Here is a 13,044-nt window from a genome sequence, read left to right as displayed (position 1 = left end):
GTTGGAAGCCTATATTTTTATATGAGGTCTGATTTTAAAATTTTGGCAACTAGTTTTTGCAAAGTTTAAATACCGTGCAGGCCAAATAAAAACATCTGAGGGTTGGATTTGGCACTCGAATTCCCAGTTTGTGACCATTGCTCTAGACTTATTTCAGGTACTTTGTTCATGAATTACGTTGTCTGATTCTAATGGAGTTCTGTCTTTTTCAGCATTTTGTGTGTTGGATGGTCTGGCAGGGATGTTTCAGCATTTTGTGTGTTGACTGAATGCAGCACCTCAGTTATAGTGCTGCATCCAGTCTGCCTTAGTTTTAATATGCGTTTCTTTTCTAATACATTAGAAACATTTTGATGGCATGGGTTGGGTCTTAATTCTGCACTTAGTATATATCAGTACATACCTATGGCGTGTGTGTACATATGTGTGAGATGTATTGATTTTCTACCCTGATAATCCTTGGTTATCCTGGAAACTAGTGTCTGTTCTTTGTAGAAACACTAATAGTATGTTGGCTTTAATTGCCAAAGAGCTCTACATCTGGAAGGAATTGAATTGAGTAACATTGGTATTCAGAAGTTGATCTGACATAAATCCCATCTGATGGCTTAAATTTCATAATGTCCTGGAAAAATTGAGGTAGGAATGATTAATAACTAAAAAGATTTTTAAGGACAATCAATAAAAGGAAAAATTGGTAAATTATACCTCATTAAAATTAAAGACTTGCTCCGAAAGGCCCTATGAAGACAATTAAAAGATAAGCTACAGACTGGAAAAAAAAATTTGTAAACCACATATGCAGAATATATGAAGAGCTCTCAAAACTCAAACAGTAAAAAAAAAAAAAAAACTCATTAGAAAATGGGCAAAAGATACAAAGATATTTCACTGACAAGGATATACAGGTGGCGTATAAGCACATGAAAAGATGTTCAACCTTATTAGGTCTTAGAGAAATGCAACTGAAATCCACAATGAGATATCACCACATAACCGTCAGAGTGGCTCAATTAAAAAATGGCGACAGTGTCAAATGCTGGCAAGAATGCAGAAAAACTTGATCACTCATACATTGCTAGTGGAAATGTAAAATGGTGTAGCTAGTCTGGAAAAGCGTATGGCAGTTTCTTGTAAAACTAAACATGAACTTAACCATGTGACTCAACAATTGTACTCTTGGTCATTTACCCCAGAGAAATGAAAGCTTATGTTCCCCCAAAAACCTATACATGAACTTTCATGGCTGTTTTATTTAAAATAGTCCCAAACTGGAAACAATACAGATATCCTTCAATGGATAAATGGGTAAACTGTGATACATCTATACTATGGAATACTACCCAGAAATAAAAAGGAAGGAATATTGATACACACAACTTAAATGGATCTTGAGGGGCTTATGCTGAGTGAAAAAAGTCAATCTCAATAGATAACATGCTGTATGATTTCATTTATATAACATCTTGAAATGACAAAATTACAGAGATGAAGAACACCTGTCCATCAGAGCGATCAGTAGTTGCTTTGGGTTGGAAGGAGTGTGGCAAGTGGTTATGGCTAAAAAAGGATAGCACAAGGGAATCCTTGTGATTGAACTGTTCTGTATCTTGATTGTGATAGTCGCACAAAGCTCTACATGTGATAAAATTTTATAGAACTAAATACAAATAAGTGCATGTAAAACTGATGAAATCTGAATGAGATCAGTGGATAGCATTGATCTCAGTTTCCTGGTTGTGATATTATATTTGTGTAAGTTTTACAATTGGGGGAAACTGGATGTAGGTATGTGGGATCTCTGCATTATTCCTTGTACTTGTATGTGAATCTATGATAATCTCAAACTAAAAAGTTTAAACAAATACTTTATACCAAAGAAGCCTATATAAAAGGTTTTTTTTTTTTTTTTTTGGGTGGGGGGCTTTAATTTTACCAGGTGATGTTCTAATCATGTCAGATAAAGATGATATTGAGACTCCACTGCTAACTGAAGCAGCCCCCATCCTTGAAGATGGAAACTGTGAGCCAGCCAAGAATTCTGAGTTTGTTGACCAAGGTGCCAAGCCAGAGAGTAAATCAGAACCTGTAGTTTCCACTCGGAAAAGACCAGAGACCAAACCTTCCAGTGACCTTGAGACTTCAAAAGTTCTCCCTATTCAGGTATCACAGACCACAGACAAAATAGGGTATCTATGAAAATACTAGGATTAAAAAGTGTTGGGGCTAAAAGAAATTTGGCATAAATACCAATTTAGAATTGCTCTTATTTTTTTGTCTTTACAACCTAAAATATAGTCTTTTCCATGCTATAAATGTCTTTATGAGTAATTGCTTTTGCTACATGGTGCTTACATACTGATAGCATATATCTGCCAGTCAAGCAATACATTTTTTTAGCTAAATAATATGTATTTGTTCACCCATGCTTTTGGCTAATAATTAGATACTTTGTCCGTACATTCTCATTTTCCTCTAATTTTTTTCATTTTTCTTTGCCTTTTGTTTTTCTGCCTACTGGGAAATTAGGATAATGTTTCCAAAGATGTACCCCAGACCAGGTGGGGTTATTGGGGGAGCTGGGGCAAGTCTATACTCTCTTCAGCCTCGGCCACGGTTGCCACAGTAGGTAAGATCATCAGTCATTTAGTTATTTTTATGTGTGTATTTTATATGGATCTGTGTTGCATATGACTTTGTTAAAAATCTTTTTCCTTCCATGTTTACTCGAAGGCTTTATAGTTTGAGGATGCATTAGTAATGATGGGCTGATGTATACTGCCACTAGAGTTTGTAGCATTTCCTCGTTAGAATATTGAAGTCTAGGAATGATTACTGTGAACTTATTCTTTGGTTTTTTTTTAGGGAAATAGTGCCTAGATTAGTTACATATTGTCAAAATAACATGTCTTATGGTCATAAATGATTTTATTTAAATTTAAATCATTTAAATCAACTTGATTTAAATCTTCAAGTTTGAATTTTGGTTTGTTTCTTCAGTTTTGGTGACAAATAGCAAAAAAAAGTTTATCATTTTTCTCATTAGGACAAGGTATTTCAAATGTCATCGAGAAGGCAGAGACTTCCCTTGGAATCCCTAGTCCCAGTGAAATTTCAACTGAAGTCAAGTATGTAGCAGGTCAGTATATGGAAACATAAAGACCTAGAATTATGAATTGAAATGGAGCAGTTGAACTAATTTTTCAGTAGGTATTTATTGGGCATCTGATACTCAGAGCATCATGGGACTGTAGTGAGAAACAATTTAGAATCTTTAGCTCCCAGTTAGACATCTATGTCATTTAATCGCTTATGTGTCCCTTCACTTCACTTTCCACATCTGAAATAGAATATTTTATATCTCAAGTGATTGTTGTAAATATTTAACAAATAAGGCCATGAATATACAATATAAAAATTGCTTAGCATTTTGCTTGGCATAATTGAATGAGAGACCAGTAAGAGTTAGCTGAATCTGAGTCTGGTGTGACACAAGAAAAATATTTTAATGTATTGTTTTGGGTGTGTATTCTTTTTGTGTTCAGATTTTTATGAAGACTAAGTTTAATTCTAGAGGCTGGCCTTGATCGGACAGAAACCTGCTCTCAAACCATGAAGGCTAGAATTATAACTAGAAATCTAGAGGGCCTGGGACCAGAAAATATAAATCTTTTCAAGGCCTTGTTTGTATTCATCTCTCATGGGCTTTATTGTCTTTCTTGTTTCTTTTTGTTGATCTGTCTGTTTTTTTCTTGAAGCAGACTGACTTTCGCTGTTTATTTTCCTCAGCTCCAGCTTTATATTGAATTCTGGCATCAGTTATTTCCACTTCTGAGTTCCTAGGTAAAAGAATTAGATCAGTCTAAATTTGGGTCATGTGTCCATGGATCGCTTATGGCTAGGAGACAAGTTACATTGCATAAACATGGCTGCAAAGGACTATGTATGTGAATTGAAGGCACTGTTCTTAGTGATGCCTGCATCAGTTAAACTATTTTAGCTGCAAGTAACAGAATGTGTGAATGAAAGTCAGTGTATTTTTCTTACTTAAGGAGTCTAGAAGTAGGCTGTTCCAGAGTTAGTTTAGTGGCTCAATGATGTCAAGGTTTTGGGCTGGCTTCTCTACAGTATTCTCTGTTGATTTCTGTATAGTTACTTTATGGTTGCCTGATAATACTGCAGCTCCAAGTACAGTGTTCTAAAACAACCCTGCTCAAAGTCAGGAATGAAGTAGATGGGAAATGTCATTTCTCCTCACGCATCCCTCTTTCTTTAAAGAGGGGAAATGTTTTCCAGCAGTCCCAAGCATGTTTCTTCTCCAATGCCATTGCCTGGAACAGGATCTCATGTTCTTGATGTAGCAGCAAGAGGTGCTGAGAGAGTGAGTTGTGGGCATTATCAGAAACCTCAAGATCAGGATATGGGTTTAGCAGGCAAGGAAAAAGGGGGTTAGAAGTGGCTTTGAATATGTTAACAACAGCATCTTCATGACACTGAAAGATACCTACCACAGAGGGCCATGTTTTAAGAAGGACTTTGAAAAACTGGGTGAATCCTGAAAAGAGTGAGCTAGATAGTATAAATCAGAAAGTATCTGAGACAGGTCTCAATCAAGTTAGAGGTTTATTTTGCTAAGTTTGAGGATACACCTGGGAAAAAGGAACACAAACCACAGAAACAGTCTATCTTCCATACTCTTTTTGAAGAGGGTCTGGGGACTTCAATATTTAAAGGAGAAAGAGTAGGCTGTAGGGGAAAGAGGAAGAAAAGAAAGGGGAGGGTAGATAAGAGGGGCAAGTGGTTGCCTTCTTTTGAATCTTTGGTCAGTGTTCACTGAATCCACATTTTATGTGTAAAAGGAAAGAGCAGAGGTAGAGTAAATTATGTATGTGTCTTACGCTCAGTAAATTGGCAGTTTACCTGAGATAAAGTAAACGTAGAGTAGCTACCTGTGGAAACATCTGGCCTTCTGTCTGGCCTTTCTGCTTAGGAACAAAAGGAAAGGCAGTTTTTTGTGTAACTGAGCTTTCAGCTTAACTTTATCTTTTGGCATAGTAAATTTGGGGTCCTGAGGTTTTATTTTCTTTCACAATAGTGAAATGTCTAGAATTAAAGTCTTATGAGAGAAAGTCTTATAAGAGATATTGAATCTGGTAATCTGGAGAAGGGAGATTGGGAGAATATACTGGTCTTTTTTCTGAAGAATAGCATGGAGAAGAGGATTAGGTTTATTATTCATGGTTTATTGGGAGAGAACTAGTAACTAGTACTACTCAGTGGAAGTTATATGGAGTTAAGTTTTAGTTTAATAAAGAGTTTAACAGGGAGAACTTTTCAAAATTACAATGGACTGCCTTTTGATACTAAACCCCTTCTGTCTTCTAAAGTTCCTGAGGAAGGAGGTTAATTCCTCTGCCAAGGATATGTCTTATAGTCAACATGTATCTTTTCAGAATTTTGAGATAAGTATAGGCCACTGATGGAAGTCACTGATCATCTGTTAGGGATTTTGTTGTCTTCCTTTAAAGGGTACTATCTTCTGCTTTCCTTTTGTCAGCGGGCAGTTAAGGTATTTGCAACTTAAATTGATGCTTTTAAGGCTTTTTTTTCTTTTTCTTTTTTTTTTGAGACAGAGTCTCACTCTGTCGCCCAGGCTGTAGTGCAGTGGTACCATCTCAGCTCACTGCAACCTCTGCCTCCTGGGTTCAAGCTCTTCTCCTGCCTTAGCCTCCCAAGTAGCTGGGATTGCAAGCATGCGCCACCATGCCCGGCTAATTTTAGTATTTTTAGTAGAGGTGAGGTTTTGCCATGTTGGCCAGGCTGGTCTCAAACTCCTGACCTCAAGTGATTCTCCTGCCTCGGCCTCCCAAAGTACTGGGATTACAGGTGTGAGCTGCCATGCCTGGCCAAGGCTTTTTATAAAGCTTGTTTAGGGTGAGTCTAGAGTGGCCTTTACTCCAACTAAGTACTATTTATCTTTACTGCTAAGGCTTGACTCTTCTGAAGTCTCTACCTTAATTCCCAGGTGTTTAATAAAGTCTCTGCTTTGGTGGTTGGAAGTCAGATGTTTCTCAGCATGATCTCTGGGGATTGCTAAGCTTATAGCTCTGTGGTAGTTCTTTGTACAGACTCGTGGAGTCTCCCAGTGCCTGAGCAGTGCGGTATTTAAGCAAAAACACCTAAAGTTGTCTTTGGGCATGCCTATGCGGGTTCTTAGAACTCTTTAGCTATGTAGCTTCCTTCTCTGTGGTTTTCTGACCTGCAAATTCCGATTGCTTCAGCATTCCCAGATTCCAGTCTCCGTTTCTTCCACTCATACTGGTTGCCATGCCCTCCTTGGGTTTCTCCTCCCTCTGTCATGGCCTGGAAAGCTCCTCTATACAGAAAGCCAAGCCAATTGTAAAGTTTACTTTTTTTTTTCTTGTGTGAACCAAAGTCTTGTACTGCCTATTGTCCTATGTCTGAAGACAGTTGCTTCTTATATATTGTCCAGTTTTTCAGTTGTTGTGGCAGGAGGGCGTATCTAATACCAGTTAATCTATTATGGCTGGAAGTGGAAGTCCTCTCGATAATAGAGTATTTAATAATACTTAAATTATTTGGTATAATGGTTGTTTTCCTATGTGAAATTTTTAAAGTTAATAGATTTTTTTTTGAAATATACCCATCTTTGTAATGTATGTCTGTTTGATTTCTACTAATCATAATTTTCTAGGACAAAATTTAAAATAGACTGGATTTTTAAAAATCAGGTTTATTGAGTTATAATTTACACACAGTAAAATTTATTCTTTTTAGATGTACAGTTTTACATGTTTTGACCAGTATATATACTTCTGTTTATACTATGTAATCATAGTACACTGTGATTATGCAGATATAGAAAACATTCTTTATAGAATGATCAATACAGATATATGGAATGTTTCTTATATCTGTATAGATAATTGAGACATAAGAATATTTTTATTACCCCAAAAAAGTTCTCTCATGCCCTTTTGTAGTCACTCTGCTCCACTTACTGTCAGTTCTCAGCAATTACTGATCTTATAGTTTTCTGACCTTATAGTTTGACTTTGTCCTGAAGATTATATAATTGGAATCATACAACATGTAGTCTGTTGTATATATCAGCTGTTTGTTTACAAAACTGGATTTTATTTTTGAAATGAAATGAAAATGAAAACTGCCTATCTTAGCTTTCATTTTAAAATAAGCAAATGGTTTAAAATGATAAAAAGGGCTAAAGCCTTGTGTGTAGTAGGCAGGGTCTAGTTTTAAAAAATTCACATAGATGCTAATAAAGCATAAGAGTTAAGGGACCTGTGCTTCATGTTTACACATCCCCTCCCTCTTGTAGGAGAGACAAATGCCAAAGAGAATGAAAACTTCTCCCCAGTGGCTGGGGCATTTGGTGTATTCTCAACTATCTCTACTGCTGTTCAGAGCACAGTAAGTAAAAAAGTGCAAGGTGGCCTGTTCCTTTCCATAATTATAATGAATTTGCATATCTTTCTCTCTCTTTTCTTTGAACATACATGTGGACTGATTACTTTTAAAGGAGTCCAGGCCACTGAAGACCAGTCACTTTGATCTTCTGGGTGGAGTGAATGCTACTTGAAAACTTTCATTAAAGCAATAAGGATGAAAGTAGGAAATAAAGGAGTATCAATAAGGGAGTAGGAGTTACAGAGAGGCAATATATGTATTACGAATTCTTAATTTGGTGGCCCTAAAAAAATGTCTGCTTTACAAAAATATTTTTCTCATAGTTGCATCTTTTAGGCAAAGGGGAAATGTGATCTTTTTGACAGATATTTGCGAAACTATATATGATTAAAAAGATTTGTGAAAGGATTGTCTAGGAAGCTAAATATCTTTGCTACATGAGGATAGATAGCTAGTATTTTTTTAAATTTTAACTTTTTATTGAAATATACATACAGAAGAATGAAACAATAAGTGTTGTTTGAATTTTCAGCGTGAAGCACCCAGAGTAAGAAACAGTATTACCGTACAGCAGATCCCCCCACCATCTTGTGTCCTCTCCCAGTTTCCTGTGTCTTCCCCTCTCCTGCACCAAGATAACCATAATCCTGACCTCTACCATCATAGGTTAATTTTACCTGCATTTCAGCTTTACATAAGTGGAATCACATATAGTAGCTAACTTCTTTCACACAACATTATGTTTGTATAATGTATCTATGGTGGAGTTTGTGTGGAAGATTTGATTTTCTTTGTTGTATTTCATTGTGAAGCTTTGTCACGTTTTATTTATTCATTTCATAGTTGGTGAGCATTGGGGTAGTTTTCAGTTTGTAGCTATTACAAACAGCTGTTATGAACATTTTTGTACATGTCTTCTGATGAACCTCTGTACTTATTTCTGTTAGGATGTAACCATGAGTGGAATTGCTGGGTCATGCAGCTGTAGTAGATGTTGACAAACAGTTTTCCAACGAAGTTATACCTATTTACATTCCCATAAGCAGTGTGCGATTGTTTTATTTGCCTTACATTCTTGCCAATGCTTGGTATTGTTAGCCACTATTTTTATATAATAATAAAAATATGCATACCGTTATGTTTTCTCAATATTGTTGTAATGAGGTTTCGTGTATTTTCTAGGGAAAGAGTGTTATCAGTGGGGGTTTGGATGCCTTAGAATTCATTGGAAAAAAGACAATGGATGTGATAGCTGAAGGGGATCCTGGATTTAAAAGAACCAAGGGTCTGATGAACCGAAATGCTACACTATCTCAGGTACTGATTATCTTTACCTGTTTACTTCCTGTTTCTGTTTTGATCTGTATTTTTGCCTTTGTTTACTTGGAACCTTGTTAGTGTTTTCAAGAATTTTCAATAATATTTTTATTAAGGCGTTTTTTGGGGGGTCAGGGATTGGTGAGAGCTCTACTGTTTACAGAAATACCCAGCTGTTTTTTCCTCCTGTTTCCTTTCTGCAGGATCCTCCCATCAGTGCAGTACAAAATGCTAAACCTTGTCAGGTTTTTTTTTTTTTTCTTTTTAATGTTTAAATCACTTTCAGAGAAACTGGTTCCTTGGGTGTTATTTGCACTTTCTAGGATCAACTTATGTGACCAGGCACGGTGGCTCACAGCTGTAATCCCAGCACTTTGGGAGGCCGAGGCAGGTGGATCAGTTGAGGTCAGGAGTTCAAGATCAACCTGGCCAACATAATGAAACCCCGTCTCTTCTAAAAATACAAAAATTAGCTGGGCATGGTGGCATATGCCTATAATCCCAGCTACTCGGGAGGCTGAAACACGAGAATAGCTTAAACCCAGGAGGCAGAGGTTGCAGTGAGCAGAGACGTGCCACTGCACTCCAGCCTGGGTGACAGAGTGAAACACCATCTCAAATTATGTGTGATCATCTTTCTTTCTGTAGCTCCTGAGTCTACCAGATTTGAATTGCAATGCCAAGAATGAAAGGGCAATCCTCTGTACTGTAATATGTCTAAGCTTTGCTTCCTTCAATTCTCAGAACTCATCCTTGAGCTCTCATTGTTTGCTACAGTGTAATGCCTCCATCTCTTTTTAGGTTTTACGAGAGGCGAAGGAGAAAGAAGAGATACGGAACTCCAATGAGGTTACTATGGAAACAGAAAAGAAAACTCATTATGGGTTACTCTTTGATGAATTTCAAGGCCTTTCACATCTAGAAGCTCTGGAGATGCTTTCCCGAGAAAGTGAAATAAAGGTAATTCCAAGCCAAAATCTCAACTGGAAAAAGTCTTCAAGTAAAAGAATGCTGCATAGTTTCTTTTCTCTTTGTACATTCGGAAGATGAAATGTATTTTTGATAGTGGCTTGAGATGCGTTGGAAATACTACCACAAAATAAATTTAAAAACTGATGTTTGACTGAACTAATTGCTAGAAATAGAATTAGTCAAGTATTATTTCTTTAAATTTAGACGAAAAAGGCAGATTAACAAACAGGTCTTAATAGGACATTTGTTGTTTTTTCTTCGCTTTGGTTTTTGTTTTGTTTTTACTTTTTTTGACCTAGGCTGCCAAGAAACCTGTTGACTTGAGCTGCCAATTTGTGTACAGTTACCTGTTAGCTTTTAATTGATTTAAGATTATCTCATTTTTCTGTGATTTCTAAGCCGTTGTTAAACACTGATAATTTCCAGGAATTTCTGGCTAGTATTACTTTTAGAAGTACAGAGTCTCCCTACCTTTCTGTTATAACCAGCCTCTTGTGTTAAGGTTCTTAAGGAATAACTTGTGCTGACTGGTCAGCTCGTAATTTTGACTTCAATATGATCTATATATAGTCTCTTCCTCATCTGTGAATGTTTTTCTTTTCTTTCATACTCCTGTAACATTTTATTCTTATATCCATTCAGGTGAAATCTATCCTTAATTCTCTGAGTGGAGAAGAATTAGAAACTCTAAAAGTTGAATTAGAGCAACTCAAAGAAGCATTTTCTCTAGCAGAATTTTGTGAAGAAGAGGAAGAAGAGAAAAAAGGTAATACTGAAATTTAGTATCTGAGTGGAGAGGATGCAGTGTGTTTGTATGCATTGCATTGCCCTTGAAATAAATTATTTACTCTCTTATTACACTGGCTTGATTTTACTTTTTCAGTGAAAATTTAATGCAGATTCTCTGTGTAAAATTCTCTACAGCCTTGCACCTGACTACGCATTGATGGGGGCAGTTGGCCTTATGCCCGTGTCTCCCTACCTCCTTCCAACCAAACTCTTTGTGACTTCTCAAGGTCTAATCTTGCAACTCATGTCTTTGCCTGTTTTTGCAGTTAGAAAGCTGTTCTCTTCAGATTGTTGCCTCAGTTTGACTGGTCATTCATATGAGCTTTTATATTCCTAGGTACTTTACCTCTGCCTCTCTGACTCTCGTAACCCCTGATTCTGTCTTGAATTGAGGCATGCAGGGTGGCAGTTATCCATAATGTGGGTGATAGTTTGTCTTTTTTTATTTTGAAAACCCTTATGCCATATTTTAATATCTTCTTTCTCAGAAAATGTAAATACTATGTGTATTTGCAAAATTATCAGAAAATGAGATGGGTCAGGAAATGAGATGACTGACATAAAGCATAATTGCCAGGCAACTGAATGTTAAGTTCTAAGGATTGTTTTATTAACATTTTAGCAGGAAATATTTCTAAGCTATACACTAACTGATCTTTTTTTAAAAAGTGGAATCTAACGAATACAGTTTTGCCTTTTCTTGATGAAATAATCAGTTTTAAACTTTAAAAGTGAATGGAAAAATTCTCTCAGGTTTAAGACGTAGAGATAATCACCCATGTAGTAGGTTAAATCAATGATGAACAAAGTGTGGTCTGTAGACCCTTGAATTCCCAAAACCCTTTCAGGGCGTCTATGAGTCAAAACTCTGCATCACAATACTAAGATGTTGTCTGCTTAGGAATTTTTAAAAAATTATTATGATTTTTTTTTTTCTGCTTTGGCATTTGTGCTGATGGTGAATAACAATCATGCATAAAATTGCTGGTGCCATAACATGGATCAAGATGTTAGCAAAGTCTACTAGTGTCATTGCATTTTTATTGCCATGCATTGGCAGTTAAAAAAAAAAAAAAAGTGCCAGGTTTATTTAATCTTGTCCTTGATGATGCAGTAAACATTATTACTTTTATTAAATCTTGACCTTTAAATATGCGTCTTACAAATGTTCCGTGTGATGCCTACTGAAGTATGATGTTTGTCTCAGGAAAAGCACTTACATTATTTGAGTTGTGAGCTGAACTACATGCTTTTTTCATGGAATACCATTTTTACTTGAAAGGATAACAGTCACAGAGACTACTCAGAATAGGACAGTTGGTACACATTTTCCTGAAAATGAATGAAGTGAGCCTTTTCTTCAAGGAAAGCAACTAATTTATTTGTGACTCATGATAAAAATGTAAGTGAAGGTTGAAACTTTGTAAAACTTATTTGCTGCTGTGGTGAGCTTGACAGCTTCCCAGTGCTTGTAGACTCTTCTGATGAAATTTGTGGTGATCATATTTGTTAAAATATGATCACTTTTTTATATTTTACAAGGAAATGTATTGGCATTTGGAAAATCTGCGTAACTCAGAGAACCAATATATTCTAAATGTCAAATCACCATGGGTAAAAGACCTAATGAATTTTAATTTAGTGTACAAAATTTTATGTTATGGTTTCAGGTATATTGCAATATAGTTCATTGCAACTAATTTTTAAGAAATGACCACTTGTTGAGTTTTGGTGTGGTATTAAAGAATATTAATAATTATCTGAAAAGGCTATTAAAATACTTCTTCCCTTTCCAACTATGTATCTTTGTAAAGTTGAATTTTCTTCATATACTTAAACAAAGCAACATAACAGACTGAATATAAAAGTAGATAAGAGAATTTAGCTATCATCTGTTGAGCTAGATATTAAAGAGATTCAACCATGATACTAAATGATGGCACTATTCTCACTAAAATTTTTCTTTTTTGAAAAATACAGTTTTTAAAAATAAAAAGTATGTTATTTATGTTAATAACTAGTGTGGGTTTACTGTTTCGAATGAATTAATGAACACTTTGTTTTATAACTTTTCATATGTATATGTATATGTATAAAACTTACACTAAAAAAGCTCTTTAATGTTCTCAGAAAGTTTTACAAGTACAACAAGGTCCTGAGACCAACAAGTTTGAGAATTACCAGATTAAATAACCTAAACTGCAATGCTTTTTAAAAATGTTTCTGATTGCTTTTTAGAATTTGTACGTCTTTATTTCTTTCTGTTCATTTATCTGTTCATCTTTTACTTCACTGTTAGTGAGCTGGCTTCTGATATCCCATGAATCTCATTTGGTTTTCTATTTCCAATCTGTGGGTGAGAAACAAGGTGACTAGTTTTATTCAAGATGTCTGTTAAAAGCAAAGAGCTCTGAGTGAGGGTCTTAGAGTTTTTCCTGTGACAGGAAACATAAAGTTAAGTGTGTGGATTCTCTAAAAACAGGGACTTTTTTTTCTTTTTCTTTTAAAATCACTTAA

General features: G+C 35.7%; 1 protein-coding gene across 14 annotated transcripts in view; it reads left to right on the top strand.

Annotated features, from left to right (window-relative positions):
* The window catches only part of FAM114A2 (family with sequence similarity 114 member A2), a 51,671-nt gene that overhangs the window by 2,065 nt on the left and 36,562 nt on the right, over positions 1–13,044 (top strand). For all 14 annotated transcript variants that reach the window (XR_012414304.1, XR_012414303.1, XR_012414305.1 and 11 more), the window contains 7 exons: positions 1,940–2,163; positions 2,530–2,629; positions 3,047–3,139; positions 7,361–7,452; positions 8,632–8,766; positions 9,568–9,726; positions 10,381–10,504. Coding sequence is in view for 10 of the 14 variants with exons in the window: in XM_005558340.5 (XP_005558397.4) it covers positions 1,940–2,163; positions 2,530–2,629; positions 3,047–3,139; positions 7,361–7,452; positions 8,632–8,766; positions 9,568–9,726; positions 10,381–10,504 (927 nt within the window). In the remaining 4 variants the exon portion in view is untranslated. The remainder of the gene's footprint in view (positions 1–1,939; positions 2,164–2,529; positions 2,630–3,046; positions 3,140–7,360; positions 7,453–8,631; positions 8,767–9,567; positions 9,727–10,380; positions 10,505–13,044) is intronic.

Source organism: Macaca fascicularis, chromosome 6, assembly GCF_037993035.2.
Source record: "Macaca fascicularis isolate 582-1 chromosome 6, T2T-MFA8v1.1".
In the NCBI taxonomy this organism is placed as follows: Eukaryota; Metazoa; Chordata; class Mammalia; order Primates; family Cercopithecidae; genus Macaca; species Macaca fascicularis.
This window is presented reverse-complemented; position numbering and strand designations above follow the sequence as displayed.